At 38.3% G+C, this 17,621-nt stretch overlaps 1 protein-coding gene across 1 annotated transcript in view; it reads left to right on the plus strand.

Annotated features, from left to right (window-relative positions):
• Positions 1-13,579: 13,579 nt before the first annotated feature.
• Positions 13,580-17,621, plus strand: part of EDNRA (endothelin receptor type A) — a 32,275-nt gene continuing 28,233 nt past the window's right edge. The window contains exons 1-2 of the mRNA XM_059826747.1: positions 13,580-13,748; positions 16,643-17,121. Of these exons, the coding sequence (XP_059682730.1) occupies positions 16,720-17,121 (402 nt within the window). The 5' untranslated portion in view covers positions 13,580-13,748; positions 16,643-16,719. The remainder of the gene's footprint in view (positions 13,749-16,642; positions 17,122-17,621) is intronic.

Here is a 17,621-nt window from a genome sequence, read left to right on the forward strand (position 1 = left end):
CACAAGGAAAAGCTAAACCTTCTCCCTCTGTTTAGAAGATGGTCTTCCACACTTAAAGAACTTTTTCAATCAATTGATTACAATGCAAGTGGCCAAGCTAAGAACTGTCAGCACATTCACATACTCTTCAAGAAAGCACACACTGTTTGGACTCCAGGCTAACCAGAACAATACTCAGACAAGGGAATACAAAAGAAAAATGTAAGGAAAAAATCAAACTGTGCAAAACAGGAAGCTGGAAACATTTAACTAAAACATCAGTTTGTTTCAAATTTTATTCCTTTCTATAAAGCTTAAGCTATAGCAACTGCCAGCACCCACTAGTTAATAGTATCAGCCACTTAACAAATCAGAAGTACTCTGTAGTTTTGACATAAAAATAATTGAAAACTTTTCTGAGCTTTACAGCACTCTTAGAGTCATAGCCACCAACTGCTGTCTATTTTGCAAGAACTTGTGTCTCTAAGAACTACTTTACCCTTACCTGCTTGTCACTGCCAGCTTTTTCTCTACAAAGGAGGGCTGCTCAAGGATCCCTTTATTTGCTTCAGCCCAACTCAGCTGCCCTAGTTTAATGCATAAGTGCCAGTGGGTATAACTATCAGGTGGACTTGGCATGAGGTGAATTGGAAATATGTACTCTATTTCTTCTCTTAACAGAGCTTTAGGGGAGGAATATGTTCAGCTTCTGACTGGTGACAAGCAATGGATGGGTAGTGCCATCTGAAATTTGGGCAACTAAATTCAGAAGATGCCTGTCTGTGGCCTACTTTGAAGGAGGAGAGAAGCGCTGTTTCACTTCAAAGCAGTCAGGGAGCAGATCCTGTATACCAGTTCCTCTTACTGAAAATCCACCACAAACTTGCAGAAGTGTTCCAGTTTCTGTGCAAAGATATTTTTTCTAGTGCCAGCCATTTTGAGTCTTATTTTAAAAGCTTAGTACCAGCTTGTTTTTATTAAGTGGTTGAAAACTTTTGACTGAACCATTTTAAAATCTTTTCTTTCTTTAAAAAAGCCACAGGACTGCCACTGAGAATTTCATATGCATCTACAGTGATGTTACATACAAAGGGTGTATTTTTAAAAAAATATTGATAGTTTCAATTCCTCTGGATGTTTGTGAGAACACAGAGGAGAGAAATAGATATCAGATATATCTGAAAATGTAAATGTTTAATGAAAGATCTGGTTAAACTGACAATTCAATTTTTGGACGCTTTCCAGGATAAACACAGCCCATGAGTATTTCTCTGAGTATGGTTTATCGTGTATGCATAAACAAAGAAAATGGCAAAGGACCCCCAGCCCTTCAGATAAATGCATGCATATCATGATATGTGTTGCCTTCCAAACAGAACATTGGCTTTCATTAGAATTTTGGATCTATCTCAGCTTTTCATTATTCAAAGTTCATCTTAAGAATTTAGTTTTCTGAAACTCTAGCAGGAACAACGAAGCTTAAAACCTTAGCAATAAGGATAGTGCTCTAGAAATAGCTGACCTAAACAAGATACTGTAAATAAGTCATGAGGACTGTCTGTAATTAATACAGTCACATAATGTTTTTATCAGAAGCGCATGACCTCTAAGAAGCATAGACTTAATCAAAGCAAACAATAATACACTACAATGGTACCTTTTGCAGCAGTACCTCAGCAAACAGGGTAAAGTGATACATACTTAAGTACAAATCTTAAAATACAATGTCTAGCCTGTAGAATACTGTAGGTCACGATAGGGTATATAACCCGGTGAAGTAAGGAAAATATTATAAACATAAATACACACAAGCAACTTGGAGAATAAGAAAGCACAAGAGAGAGCTGCTTTCTTCGAAGAAGATCTTTCCTAAGATGGTGACTGACTGATGTGATGACTTGTTTAGCAAGCCAAATGGTGTTAACATCAGCTAGGGTAAGTATTAAAACAGGATAATGCTCTATGTCACTCCCTTTACTTACCTGTGTTTACAACTGTTCCAAGCATGCTTTCCATAAAGGAGTGTTGTGATTTCTATAAGAAACTTAAGTCCTATGGCTTTTCACATAAATGGTTTGACGGTGGTTAAATAAGAGACCAAAAATTGCTGTGCTCTACCAGAAGAAATAAAAAAATGATTCGTTAATACCATTTCATATGCAAAGCCCTAAGTGAAAAGGAGACTGTCTCTGAAAGTATTATTCATCCACCTTCCTGAGCACTTGAGATGCTCAGTCAAGGGAAGTGTTAGTTCACAGAACCACCAGGTAACAATGGAGGGCACGGTGTACTGTAATACAGCAACTTTATACACGGAAATAGCCTGAATCTGAGTCTCATCATTTTGATACAATTTGCCAAACATAGCTGTTCAAACTAGCATTTCTTAATACACCAACTCATACCAGCCCTCCAGGGCAGAAGGAATTAAACTATCAGTTGCTATTCACCACTTAAAAAGCCCTTAAACTTTGTTTCATGTTGAGACACCTCATTAGGGGTGGGTACTTAAATCTACAGACAGCATTATAATAAGTAATGATTAATTAAAATTTTTTAAAAACACAACAATTGAGGATTTGAACCCTGTAGAAAATTGCAGACACTAGGCATGTGACTATCTGGAGGCAACAATTATTGTTACTATCTCTAGAGAGTACTTGGCCCAGACATGTCTATTAATACCAGACTTATTAGGTCTTGACAGCTTATAGGACATCTGTTTGTTTCATTTCCCTTTAGTCTCGCCAAATGCTAGCAGCGAAAATCATACAGACTTTTTTCCTACTTCTGCATAACTTGAAAGACTGTTTTGCATATATGAATTTTGACAATAAACAAGATCTTCTAGTGTTCTGTATCTGATACAGATGTACAGGCATGTGTATTCAAAGAACTGCAAAGGTGGGTACATTTCTTTAATCTGAGGACATTTATCTAGGAATAAAGGTGCAGTTAGTGGAGCTAACAAACATTCCTCAGAGGTACGACAGTTTTAATAGATTAGTTTTTTAACTTGAACCAGAAAAGGTTGCAGAGACCAAAATATCTCATCAGAAGTTTTTCACAAGCAACTCCCTCAAGTGTTTCAGTATATTGCAATATTCCAAGAAAGCATTGCAAAATTCCAAGAAAGCATTACAAAATTTCAGAAAATAATATTGAGGCTTTTGGTACGGCTTTCCCCATTTTTCCACTTTTTAACATAAATGGAAGAGAAGTCGTCAGCACACAGATCCTGACCCAAATAAAGTTCAGTCTAAGGTATAAAGTACAGGTTCTACGCTAAGCTGGAAGCAGTTTTTTAGTCCATCTCGCATTTTGCTAGTCTGTTACAGTATTCTAAATCTAAATCCGAAAGGCATTTCTTTGCCATATTGTTCACAATTCTTGTAAAGCTTCTATTGTTCTTGGCCATTATTTCAAAAGTAATAGTACAGATGAGATTGAAATAGAACCAACTGAAAAAACGTAGGAGATAGCTACTTGTATATTATAAATCAATCACAGGCAGTTGCTGATGCTTTGATCCAGGTATTTTGCTATGAGTATATGCCAAACAGCTAAACTATTTAATTTACAAGAATCTAGCTTCACCCACTCGTTTGATCTTCATATGGCTGTACAAATAATTTGTTTGAATTTTTAAAATAACTTCATCTTTGATTATAAATGTAATGTGAACCATATAATTTCATAGATACACATTATTTGTAATTATTAAAAAAAAAATCAGCTTCACTCAAGCTTTGAGTAAGGTCCATTCACAGACTCAATACACAGGGTTTTTATTTCAGTTTAAAGCTTGTTTGGATGCAGATTTCTTTAAATATTTTCACTCCCAGGAACCTAATTTACAGTAAGAATGTTTTGCATTACAGATTATTTCAGAGTCAAAATTTGATTTTCAACTATTTTTTAAACTTATTGAAAATTTACTGATCTAGATTATTATAGCCACTAGTGAATTAATAATCATTAAAAAGTCAGGAAGTACTAAAAAAAATTATGAAAATCAATCAAAATTCTTAACTAGCAGAAATAGCTTTTGCAGAAGACTGCAGCAACTGTCCAGTTTCAGATATATTTTGAGATACATGTACATGATGGCATGGTTCCCTACAAAGTTTATTAATATGAGTCGGAAAGAATTACATCATTTATGATCACTCCCTGACAATACAAATAAATATATTTCCGTTTCCACCAAAAGATTTACACTCATTTATGCCAGCTGAGAGTCTGACCCAACAGTGTTGTAAGAGTCCCACAACATATCTTTGATTTCAGTGGGTCTGAAGTAAATAACATTTGATCACAATATTGAGTATGTTTTCAGTATCTGTTTCACAACAATATGCATGGTTTTTAGTATATTCTTAATACACTAAATAACTACAGAGCTTTCATTGTGCAAAAGAGATCATTACATTCCCACCATCTCAAATCTGGCATTATACCCTTTACTTACGGATTAGAAAGTATGAGTTTTACATCCATAAGGAAGTGGAAAGTGTTTTTCCAAATGTTCTTCCCTAGGAAAGTATGATGCAAATTATAAATTCACTAGTTCAAAGAGTACATAAACTTATATTTACTTGCATTTATTGGTTGTATTTTTTAACCTACTTCCTGAATAGTTGAATTGAATAGCGCATTAAATCAATTAAGAGTTGATGAAAGTGTGTGACTAGGATAAGTAGTAGTTAAAAATTTAAAAACTGAGCTATACTGGTTCTTGTTACCTAAAATACATTATTTTATTTAATTACTCACAATAGTTTGCTTTTGGCTATATTCATAAGAATTACCATGGGAAGCTAATATCATTGGTGAAACACTGGAATAAGCTACCCAGGGAAGTGGTGGAGTCACCATCACTGGAGGTGTTCAAGGAACGTGTGGACGAGGCATTGCGGGACATGGTTTAATGGCATGGTGGTGTTAGTCGATGGTTGGACTTGATGATCTTACAGGTCTTTTCCAACCTTAGTGATTCTGTGATTCTGTGATTATTTACCCTACTGTGTCCAGGAATTGCATAGGTCTCAGATTTTAATTTTTTTATCTATACAAACAGAATAGTCTTGTGTTACAGGTTGATATAAAGGACTTGTTGTAGGACCTTCTTCTGTGTGTTACTTATGATCTTATTACACTGGATTTTAACATGACAAAAATCCAATATTATAAAATGAAAGTCCTTATAACTGTAGTGGAATATCAGATAGGAAAGGGAGACTGGCAAAAATATCTCTTGTTCATTCTCATTCTGAAAAAATCTGAAAGGATTAACTGTGACAAGAATAAAAATAAAATTAAATAATACACATATAGTATTAATATGCCTGTATATTTTAACAGCATTTCCCTTTTTTTGAGAGGACATAGGTTAATTCACAGTGGCTTGACACACAGAAATCAGCTCAGTTTCAAGTTATTTTGATTGCTATCACCAGAGAAAGAAATGTTTCTGTCCAAAGGCAGCAGAACTGAGTTGGATCTTTTGTTTAGCATATTTGGACTAAGACACATAAAATCACTCCTTATTTTCTTTCCAGCATGCCCTCCCTCTGCCAGGGAACAGCAAGGGCCAGCTGCTCCCTCGGAGCTGGGGAGCCAGCAGCCAAGGGGGATCCCATAGGCAGCAAGGCAGGGTCAGAGGCTTGACATTCTCCCAGTTTGCTCGTCTGTCTTTCCTCACCACACCAAACCCCAGCACTGTGACTGGGATTAAGGGTAAACTAGCAAAATTCATCCGTTTAGTGTTTAGTGTATGAAGAAATTGGCACACTACCAACTGTGTGAGAAACTACAGTAGATCATCAACGGTGGGTAGCACAAGGATCAGCAGAAGAAAGATGGCTGATGAACACTGTTGTCAGCATTTGATGCCTACCAGGCATATGCGGAAGATATGAGTAATTCTCATTAGAAAGAATACAGCGAAAGAGATAAGGCTCTCTATGAACTAGCTGGGATGGAAGAGGAATGAAAGGAGCCAGGCTTAGTTGGCTCCCAACCCTCTGAATCCTCAAGACAAATTCATATTTCTTGACAATTCTGAAACTTAGTATCACTGAATTGTATTAACACAGCCAAGTACCACTAAAAGCATTTCTTCCACATAGTGTCTAACTTCAAGAAACACAAAACAATTCCCAATGATAAAATGGGTCCCACGGCACTTTCACTGTAAGAGATTTTTGTGAGATTGGATTCTGTTGAATCAATCTATGGTATTCTGAATTGTGTCTCTGATCAAAAATCAGGATTTCAAAATAGGTCCTTAGCATCAATATGTTATTATTCATTGTGGATCTGTATATGACTGTTAAGAAGTTCCTGGATTATGGTAGTTTTATATCAGTCATGCAGAAAATGCTGGATTTGGTCTAATAAAAAAGTTTAGCATGACATTGTCCTAGATTTTTTTAATGAGATTACTGGTATTTCTTTACTGAATGAAGTAAAAAAACCCCACAAAACATGTATTTAGGTACCAACTGCAAGGAACTAACTTGAGGCCTTAGCATAAGGACTTTAATTTGTCTCTTGACATAGTAACATTCATGCTTGTTTTTTCTCATCTACGTAAAAAAGGGTCAAAGTCATTGCAATGGAAGTCCATGTCACAGCAGGGTAATAAAGGTAACTTGCTTAACAAAAACTATTGCTATCTCCTTTAGTCAGTTATAAGTATCACAGTTTAGGTGCTCATTTGCCTTGTACAAAGGCCGTGACAACACGTGACAGCATATCATACCAATCCCATACCCATGAATCCAACCATATCTTAACCCAGCCCCTCTAAACATGGGATAGAGCCAGCTGTACTGTTAAAACAAACAGGATACTCCACATGCATAAACATAAAAATAGAAGGATCATTCTTGGATGGTTGGAAGAGTTCTATCATGAAAATCTAAAGAGCTGTCTGCTCCTTGTTTCTCAATTATTACAAACCTAGATTTTTCTATTTACACTGTCTTAATGCTATCCTAGCTACATATAACTGTGCTTTGGTTTCCAATAAAGAATGTTTTTCTAGGCAGCAGAAAGGAATAGTGCAGCCTTTTCCAGAAACCTTGATAATTTGAAAAGTATCCTAAAATTGAGTTGCAGAGCATTCCTTACACCTATAAAAACATGCAGAAGTTTGTAGATCTATCACTTAATGATGAGCCTGTAAATTGGACTACATGTATGTTTACATAGGCCTACATGTGTAAATAGGCCTACATGTGTGTTTAGTCTGGAGGAGGCTGAGGGGAGACCTTATCGCTCTCTAAAATTACCTGAAAGGGGGTTGTGGTGAGGTGGGTGTTGGTCTCTTCTCCCATGTAACTAGTGATAGAATGAGAGGAAATAGTCTCAAGTTGCACCAGGGGAGGTTTAGATTGGATATTAGGAAAAATGTCTTTACTGAGAGAGTGGTGAAGCATTGGAACAGGCTGCCCAGGGCGGTGGTGGAGTCATCATCCCTGGAGGTGTTAAAAAACCGTGTAGATGTGGCACTTCGGGACATGGTTTAGTGGGCATGGTGGTGTTGGGTTGATGGTTGAGCTTGATGATTTAACAGGTCTTTTCCAACCTTAATGATTCTGTGATTCTGTATCACGATAAGATAATGTGCGAAACAGTATATACTAATCATTAGACATTGAATAATATAAGAACGAGAGTTTACTGTATCAAAGTAAATGTACAAGTGGCTTATTTCAACTTAGCTTTAGTTAGGCCAACAAAAAATTAGATAACTTAGAAACATTAGAAATAAGTGAGATGAGTCAGGGTTTTCCATGAAAAACAGCTTCACTGCAGAGTAGCCAATAGAAACAATTTTAACCTTATTTAGATTAAGATAAAATGTCATTCTAATATCTCACTATCTTATCTAGATAATTTTATTAGTGCTTAAGATAATAAAAGAGGCATCTGGCAGCAGAACAGCATTCCTCTATCACAGGACGTGTGTTCTGCACAGGGTCCCATCTGCAAATGCAGAATGAAAGTTACTTTTGTGAACTAACTTAAGTTATGAAAGAATTTCTAACCTAATATATTCTCTTCATCTTAGTGTTCTTTAAATAAAATTTTAATTTGTCTTTATATCTGTTCTTCCTTCTTCCATTTTTTTCTTTAGTATGCATATAACCACCCATTGCATAATTTCACTCATTGCACGAATATGTAACAGGCATCTTCTGTCACATACCTCTATTTCATTGTTCTTTATATATACATTTTTACTGCATATTTAGGGTTTTATCTAAAAATCTTTTTATCTATTACCATTAAAGACTGGTCTTTTTGGAGCAGGTTCCTTGAACTCCCTTAGATCACAGCTAGTTTCAGGGTTGGCTGAAACAACGGGGATGAAGAATGAGAACAGCTGAAGATCCCTGAATGCTCTCTACAGTCAATCGCTTTGCTGTCTCGGCCTCAGAAGAGAAGAAAAAACGTAATTTCTTTCTAGAGCTAACATTTTAAAAATACACTATTTGGTAAATATTTCAATAAACATCGCACAGTATTCTTTTGGACAATATCCAACTTGCCACAGAATTTACAAGTACTCTTCTTAGTGTCGTTCATACTCAATTCAATATCATATCATTTTCCAATAGAAACAGTGTAACTTGAAGTATTTTGAACACTGTAATTCTAAAGCTCCAGTCAAAATACTCTTGACATAATGGACATTTCATCTGAATCACAGAATCCTAGAACTGCAGAGCTGCTGAGGTTGGAAGGGACCTTTGGAAATCACCTAGTCCACCCCCCTGCTCAGAGCAGGGTCACCTACAGCAGGTTGCTCAGGATTGTGTTCAGTTGGGTTTGAGTATCTCCAAGGATGGAGATTCTCCAACCTCTCTGGGCAACCTGTTCTACTGTTTGATCATCTATATAGTGAAAATGTTTTTTCCTATGTTTAAATTGAATTTCTTGTATTTCAGTTTGTGCTCATTGCCTCCTGTTCTCTCACTGAGCACCACTGAGAAGAGTCTGGTTCTGTCTTCTTTACTGCCTTCTGCCAGGTATTTATACACGTTGATAAGATCCTGCCTGTGCCTTCTCTTCTTGAGGCTGAACAGTCCCAGCTCTCTCAGCCTTTCCTTGTATGAAAGATGCTCCAGACCCTTAATCATCTTTGTAGCCCCTTGCTCGACTCGCTCCAGTAGGTCCATGCCTGTCTTGACACAGCACTCCAGATGTGTCTTATCAGTGCTGAGTAGAGGTGTATGTTCACCTCCCTCGACCTGCTGGCAACACTCTGCTTAATGCAGCTGCAAATCCCATTGGCCTCCTTTGCTGCGAGGGCACGTTGCTGGCTCATGGGCAATGTGTTGTCTACCAGGAAACCCAGGTCCTTCTCTGCCAACTCCTCTCCATGAGTAGCCTCTTCATGAGTAGCCTCATAATGACATTGGCCAGCTCCCTCAGCACTTATGGGTGCATTCTCATCAGGTTTTATGGAACAAGAGCTTGAAAATTAGGGATTCTATCTATGGAAATGGAGACCAACAACATTACCCCTCCCAGTAAATCTTTCCTGAAACGTTCTTAGCCTATATTGCATTTAACACAGTAGAAAAATGCTCCCCAGAATAAGCTAAAATGCTCAGTAATTGAAGGGAATTAACAATACATGTTACTACTTCTCCAATCTGCACACTAAAGGTCCAGTAACCTCACTTCTTACTAAAACTTTTCTATCACGATTTTGCAAAATTTTTATACACCCAATCCACAGATCCTGACTAATATTCCCATTTGGGGTGCAATAGCTCCTGCAGTTGCTCCTATATTAATTGTCTGGCACCATGATCTATTTTGTCCTTTAAACTTCAATCCTTTTTCCCTTTTGATTCCATCACAGCTTCAGGTTTCAACTTCGCGTAGTCCAAGGGCAGGAATATTTCAGTGGTTCTAATACAAATACCTTTCCAATTAGTAAAATAAACTAATATAGAAGTATTCTCCCTATAATTCTCTTTGAATTATAAATTCATATTGTAAATTGCCAAAAATTTCTAGCAACATGAAGGGAAAAAAAGAGAGAGACAGAGAAGGGGGAAAAGAGAGATGGAGGGAGGAAAGGAGGGAGGAGGGAGAGAGGAGCAAGATACTCTTGCCAGAAAGAAGATCTATTTGTGGTAAATAAAGAGAGTTATAGATATGCCATTACTAGAGATACAATTTAAATAAAGCAGCTACTGGGAAACAGAAATGTTATGTCACAGAAGCAAATAAATAGTTCAATGATCACTGGAAATAATGGGCCCTGAGTTTCAATGAATTTATGTTTTCTGGTAGGTACTCTTTTTAACTGAATTATTCTAAAGCCACTGTGTAAGTGCATCTCCTGTCGAAGAACAGAAAACCTACACAAGATAGAAATACTGTCTATGGTTTGGATTCTTCCTCTTTTTTTTCAATGAAGTACAACTTCTGACTGAACCAGGGTTAATAAAAAGTTGAAAAACCTGCCCACCAAATATTTTTCAAACTAGCATCTTTCTATGAAAAGTTTGGGATTTGCTGAGTTCCTTTTTATTTCAAAAATGCAAAGCAAAATTATTCACTAGATCTACATATTGACTTCGAACTGAAACAGTTATCCAGTATTTTAATCAAAGCATCTAGGTTCATTTTTCCAAATTATCCAAGTGGCTCCTATTTTGTATCATTTCTTGAGGGAACAAAAATTATAACAGAAATGAAGAAAGAAGAAAGCGAAATAACTAGATATTTACATACTTTGCCATGAATAACTCTTCTGATTTCCCGAAAATGCTACAGATTATAAACTCATCAACTGACTGCTTATGAAAATGCCAATTATAGACAATATCTGGTTTTGATTTTGGTCTTTTGAATCTCAGAAATGTATTTCAGGACCCCATGAGCTGATGAATGTATGTTCCAACTTCATACCAAATCTGAGGAGATAAGTGGCTTAACAGGTAAAACATTAATTTCAATCAAATAAAATTAACTCCTCCAAACATAACTAAAGATCCTCTTTTATTGCCTCTGAGGTAGTTGTATAAAAGGTCCTGCAGTGTTAGTTTCATTAGGCTAGTAAGACTTGCAATGAAGAATTCCTTTCTAATACCTGAAGGCTTCAGGAAAATTAATAGCTTTACAAAATGTTGAGCGTCCTCTTGAAGCACAACTCCAGCTGCAAAACCCAGGTATCCTTAAAACTGAAGTATAATGGGTTATTTTGTAAGGAGACTAACACGCTACGCTTACTCTGCATCTTTGAAGTTGTGCAAGACAAGCTAAGTCATTTGTTGAAGACAGAAAACAGAAGAGGTCAGAGGAAACACTTTCACTGTGCTGAATCTGGAAGAGAGAGTCCTCAGTCAAGAACTCTTCCATAAAAGAGTGCACGCGCAGGATAGCAGTCCTACAATGATGGTGAAAGTGTTTCTAACAGCTGAAAATATCTTAGTGTAAAGGACTGTATTTTATCACTTTTCTTAGTAGCTGAGGTCAACTGCATTTGCAACTGCCGTTTTTGGATAATTCATATATGGTAACTTCCTTTTCCATGTTACTCTCCTGAACACAGTAAAAAAAACCTAGCAGGAACAATTAAATATAACCTTTGAATTTAACTCAGTTTAAGACAAGAATTCAACTCAGTTTTAGACACCTGAAAGATTAAAGTCAGAACAAAGGTCCAAGTAATAAATAAGCAACAATAATAATACCAAAGAACACAGAACGGAGCTATTCAGTAATTTCTAATACTTAATACTACTTATGTGGGCTGGCAATAATAGAAGCATTCACAATGGTAATAAAGAACTCTCTTTTTTCATGTTTTGAAGTAGATCTTTAACAGCATTAGTCAATTTTATTATTACATTTAATAGTAAATGCATAATAGTAAATAGCATAACAGTAAATAGCATGGTAGTGTCTGAATATATAATATAAACCTTCCAACTTAATGCAGTTAGGAACTGGAAGGACAAATGTGCGTTTGAATGAGATCAGAAATATAAATTTCTTTTTTTTTAACACTTCTAGTTGCTTAGACATAAAGGTCAAATGATCCTAGGAAAGGAATAGGGTGTTAAGAATATTTAGAGAACATATAAGAGATTTAAGAATTGCATTCAATAAAGCACTCCATAAAGTACGCATGATCTTTAAGCCCACCCTTTCTAGCCCTTCAATAGTTTTTCCAACAAGTTATCATACAGATGATTCTTGACAAAGCAGATAATTAATACTACGCATCTATGACCACACTGTAAAGAATTAAAAATAACTTTTACTACTATATGGACAATTTAGTGGCTTATCAGCATTTATTCAGCTTCAGGGCAACTTGAGATTTTGAATTAAACTTTTCTACCTGATCTGCAAACAGTAGGCTTCTTGTGATTCTCAGCCTGAACACTTAAGTTCCTTCAAAGACCTCGTGTGTTGACACGCCATTTAACCGAGACGACTTTCTAGAAGAAATAAAGTATTGCTATTCCAGTCAATCCAGATGCTGTTTTTTCCTGTTCATGATTTAAAATGATGTCTACAGAAACATTCTTTTAACTATGCAAAACTCATAAAGTTCAAAACAATTTCTTATATGATTTAGTGCCAGATATTTTAATCCTGCAGGCCACTAGCATCACATTTTCTATTGTTCTTTTCAGTCTGTTTTTATTCTTTTAGGACCACGTATTTTTCTATCATATTTAGGAGGACTGCCTTTTTGTATTCAGAAGAAGCCCATATATGTTTAGACAATAATTATTGTGGTACGGCCAGATGGAAACTTGCCCTGAAATGAGGATCCTGAAATGATTCAAGAATGGACTCAATTTCTTGAACTTGCTAGCATGAAGGGCTTTTGAAACTGTTTCCACTACAAGCTGCTCCCTCTGATGCACTGGTATTTTTTTATCATGAGGAAAGATTAACTATAAGAGAACTTCCCACTTTTTCTGTTCAAGTTTTTTGTACCACTGCATTGACAGAAGAACAGTATTAGGAAACATAGGAATGCCAGAAAATGCTGCACTTTTATTATCTTTGTAAATGCATTTTTGGTCTTGAAAGCTAAGTGGTATTAGCAAGGTGTGTCCTGGATGGACCACAGACATTTTCACCCAGGAACAGTCACTGTTTACAGACCCAGAATTCTCTTACACGTCGAGTTTCACCGATTGTCTTGGAAACGTAATTCTGGCCAAACCCGGGGAAAATGCAAAGCAAAAGCTGTATATTTCAACACGAGAATTTTTTTCCCCTGCTTTGCTCATGGCTCCTGCGTCGTCTGGTTCGGTCAGATACACAACCTCTGTGAGAAGCCTACGTGCTATGAGCAGGCGGCTACAGCAGTGGATTCCCAAGGCTGTTGCTTAGATGAGTCCAGCGAAGCAGTTCAGCTCAATTTCAGCGAGGAAAGAGTTAAAGAGCTCAGTGTTCCCCTGTGCCCGGGAGGCAGCCTTTGTGTTTAACATTGGCAGGGGCTCAGTTTGGGCTGGAGGTTTGTTTTAATTGGGGGAGGGGGCAGAAAAGAGGGGACGCTCTGACTTCTTCAGTCTGTCCCTTTCTTTCACCGCTTTAGCGGAGGTGGAGATTTTCAGTCCCACCCCGTCAGAGGCAGGCAGGAGGATCTGGTCAGACTATCCCAGGAAAAGCCGCTCGGAGGAAATTCCCGGCAGCAGCGGCAGCAGCCACAGCATGAGCCCGAGCCCCAGCCCCAGCCCGAGCCCGAGCCCGGCGGGGGACCCACGCCGCGGGTGAGTGCGGCGGCGGAGCCGGGCGGGAGCCGCTGCCCGCTCCCGGGGAGAGCCCGGCCCGGAGCCGCGGGACACTTTGGGCCCTTCTCGCTAACGCTCCAGAGAATGATGAGGTGACGGTGGTGCACCCCCGTGTGCGTGTGTGAGTGAGTGTGAGAGAGGGAGAACAAGAGGCAGGCGCAAGGCAGCTTGGGGTAACGATTATTAAATGAAGTTTAACAATATCTAGATCTTGTCAGATGCTCTATATAGGCTGCAGGGGAGGTAGTACTGATTGGCCAAGCGCATGCTGGAATTGATCTTTTGGTAGTGTTGCAAGCGGAGAATCTTTTCTTTTGTGCTGGAGGAGGAAATAGAAGGCAATTACCCCCGGAGCCAAGCGCTCTGCTGTCCGCGCCGAGCGGGGAGCCACGAGAAAGCCGTCTCGCCGGCAGCCTTTCCTGCGGCGCTTCCCTGCCCTGCTCCTGTTACACCTCAGCAGCCTTTCCGGGCAGATTCATCGCTGTTAACGTCTTAGCTCGTCTTCAACGCTTTGCACTATTTCATTTCCAATGGTAGGGTCTCTTCTTGCGAAGAGGGAATTTTTCTGGCCTGATGCCCCAGGCAAGTCAGGAGTTTTGCCCTCCGCGTCTGCGGCGGCTCCTGCGGCGCTGTGGGAGCGCAGGCACAGCACGCGCCTGGGGCCTCCGCATCAGCACCACAGCCTCACGCACTCCGGGCAGTCAGATCACGCGTGAAGGAGAATACTAGACTACGTTATTGCAACAAGTTATTACGCATGCTAGTATGTGACTTCCATGGGGCGGTTTGCATGTCACGTTCTGCAACAATAGAAATACTTTGAAAGTGCGCACAGAGGCATGAAGGGCTCCCAGGAATCTGTAAGAAGAGATCCTTAGAAATTACGGTATTACATTTTTTCTAGTTTGGCATCCTATGGAAAAGTTTGTTCCGGGAAAGGGAAGAGATGGTCATTGGCAATTTTGTACCTAGCTTTGCATGCTGGCTGCATGATTGCTGTGCTACCACCATGTTCATATGAGAGATATAGATCTATCTCAAATTTTCACAAGCAAACGTCATTAAATAAGGAGGATACTAATGTAACCACTAAAGCATAGGGCTGTGGGTTCTGTTCATAGCTGTATCACATTTCTTTGGGCAAGTATGAACTTGGGAAAATCATTTAAATCATTAGTGATTCAGTTTTTCCATTTGTAAATTGGGGAACCATAGTCATAGTAAATAATAAAAGTATTAATACTTGCCTGAAAAAAGTTACAGTCAAATATGTCTGTTGTTTCTGATATGATTTAGAAACCTAAAGAGAAAGCACTTATATGATGCAAACTGTTACTAACTGCCCTGAGGTACCATCGTAACCAGCATTTACTAAAGAAGGATTTACTACTTAGTGTATTAAACTTTCAAATCGAGTGCAGAGGAACTCACAATTGGTCAGATCCTCATCTCAAATACAGCAATATAAAAGACTGCAAACGTGGATCCCTGGTCTGTGAGGGATAGCACTCTACGTGCCAGACAGGAATCCTCAGGTTAACCTTGCGTTCGCTGCTGTATATAGGTACAGGCACGCTTCTACAGACCACACACAACAGAAGAGGGTAATAGTAGTAAATATTTATACTGTGGCTGCATCCAGAAGTCCTGCCAGTAAATTGTCTCCCACTTTCTTTCTCTGGTAAATTTCTTGCTATAAACTCTGACTTAATAGCCCCATAGGGAATGAAATTAGGATGCGTTTATTTACAAGGATCCTCCTAAATCCTTCATGTGAGTCCCTAGAAATCAGAAAGTTATAAATACGTTACTTTCTACTCTTCTTTTGGCAACACTGCAGCACTTTGTCTTGGTTTGCAGATACAAGCCATGTAAAAAAATCTTTATCTTAAATTCAACGGAGGCTTGAAGGAAACGGTCTTGAGTGGCCTCCTTGGTTTCACTGGAGGTGCAGTATCTACATCCCCCGCGGCAGGGAGCCAGCTCAGGTGGTTACATGTAGGCAGTTGTACTTACTGGGACAGAATGCTATGAGGCTTCCCTTCCTATCTGGAAATGTCATGAGTTGTTGCTTAGAATACTAAACCAAGTATTTGTTATCTTTAAAAGAGCTTAAATTTTTATAATTAGCTTTGCTGTGTCTAAGTACTGAACATGAGTTGCAATGCCATTTGGGAACCAAATGACACATAAAGTTTGCAGGTCTTTTCCTGGCCAGAGGTCTACCCTGAGACTATAAAAGTCTTCCTCCTAATATTTCAGGACTTGTGATTCTGTCCAAAATTTGATTTGAAATACATGTATTTTCAGTCTTCATTTGAAATCCAGGTAATTATGAAGTCAGAGAAAAATAATATAAAGCCTCATTGTTGCAATATACCAAAATACCCAGAAAACTAACAAATTTACTACCTTTAATTATAAATGCAGTGCTGTTACCTTACTTTCTCAAAGAAAAAATATTAACTTTTTATTTTAACTAAAATATCATTCAGCACTCTCCAAGGCCTCTCTTTGCTGGTACACTTTTCTTGCAAGAGTATGTTTTAAAACAGAACTTCATCCACCATATTTTTTCCATTCATATACAGATTCTGTCTCAAACTAAAAGGGTTTTGCAGGATGTCATTTGTATAAGCTATCAGTTACTTATGGAATTTTTTGTGTTTGCCTTTTGTCAGACAGTTAATGCGGGTAATCTAGACTTCAGAGTAGCACAGTGATTAGAAACAGGTGTTAATACATAGGTGCTGTAGAGACTGTACATTCAAATACCCTTCCTAAGCAAGAAACAGGGTGTGTTAGTCCACCTGTTGTATTGATTCTGCGTTTCTTTCTTCTTTTTTGTTTTTGCTTACTGTTTCTCTCTGCAGGTGAAGAAGTGAGAATTCTCTCACTGAAATACTGAAAAACCCCTGTCTCACTGAATTTGCTCCTTCGGGACTTCAGGATGGAAGCCTTGTGTTTAAGAGTGTCCTTGCTGCTGCTGGTTCCAGGATTTGTCCTCAGTGACAGCTCTGACAGATATGCTGCCAATCAGAGTGACTTGGGAAACTACCTATCCACTTCCTCAGGGATGGAATCCAGCATACTCCTCACCACCAGACAGCCCCTGGTCTCCAACCAAACTGTGAAATGCTCCCAGCAGACTAAGATTGCGGAAACGTTTAAATACATTAACACGGTGGTATCCTGTGCTATTTTCATCGTTGGAATGGTTGGGAATGCAACTCTGCTGAGGATCATTTACCAGAACAAGTGTATGAGGAATGGCCCGAATGCACTGATAGCCAGTCTGGCACTGGGAGACCTTATCTATATTGTCATTGATATTCCTATCATTGTGTACAAGGTAGGATGCAACAGCAATACATTCTAACTGCAGTTTCCTTACAAGTACACTGTCTGTTCTCTGTGGTTACTTCTTTGTCTAAGTAGTGCTCTTTTGTCAATGAATAGTCCACTTAAGAAAAAATACAACTCCTTTTTGATCTATAACAAACCCCTTGCTCTCAGGTCTCACCTCCATAAAGAAAAAAAGTGTATCTCCTTTTACAGATGATGCAGCGCTTAGCTCTTAACCAAAGCATGGCCTTGGGCATTTCACAGGAACTCTTCATTTAGTATAGCTGCTAGAGCTAGCAAAGAATTTACAAGGGAAGACTTTTGATAAACTGTTCTCCTCCTTGATGGACATACAACATTGGACTAGTTGCTGTTTTTGGAATATCCTACCCTTACTTCATGTTTTTACAGAAAATACTCTCTGTGATCTGCAGGCTTCATGTTATGACTTTGCGGAGAGAGATTATGTCAGTTAAATTGAGCATTAAGGTTTTAATTTAATATTCA

Source organism: Gavia stellata, chromosome 19 (assembly GCF_030936135.1).
Source record: "Gavia stellata isolate bGavSte3 chromosome 19, bGavSte3.hap2, whole genome shotgun sequence".
In the NCBI taxonomy this organism is placed as follows: Eukaryota; Metazoa; Chordata; class Aves; order Gaviiformes; family Gaviidae; genus Gavia; species Gavia stellata.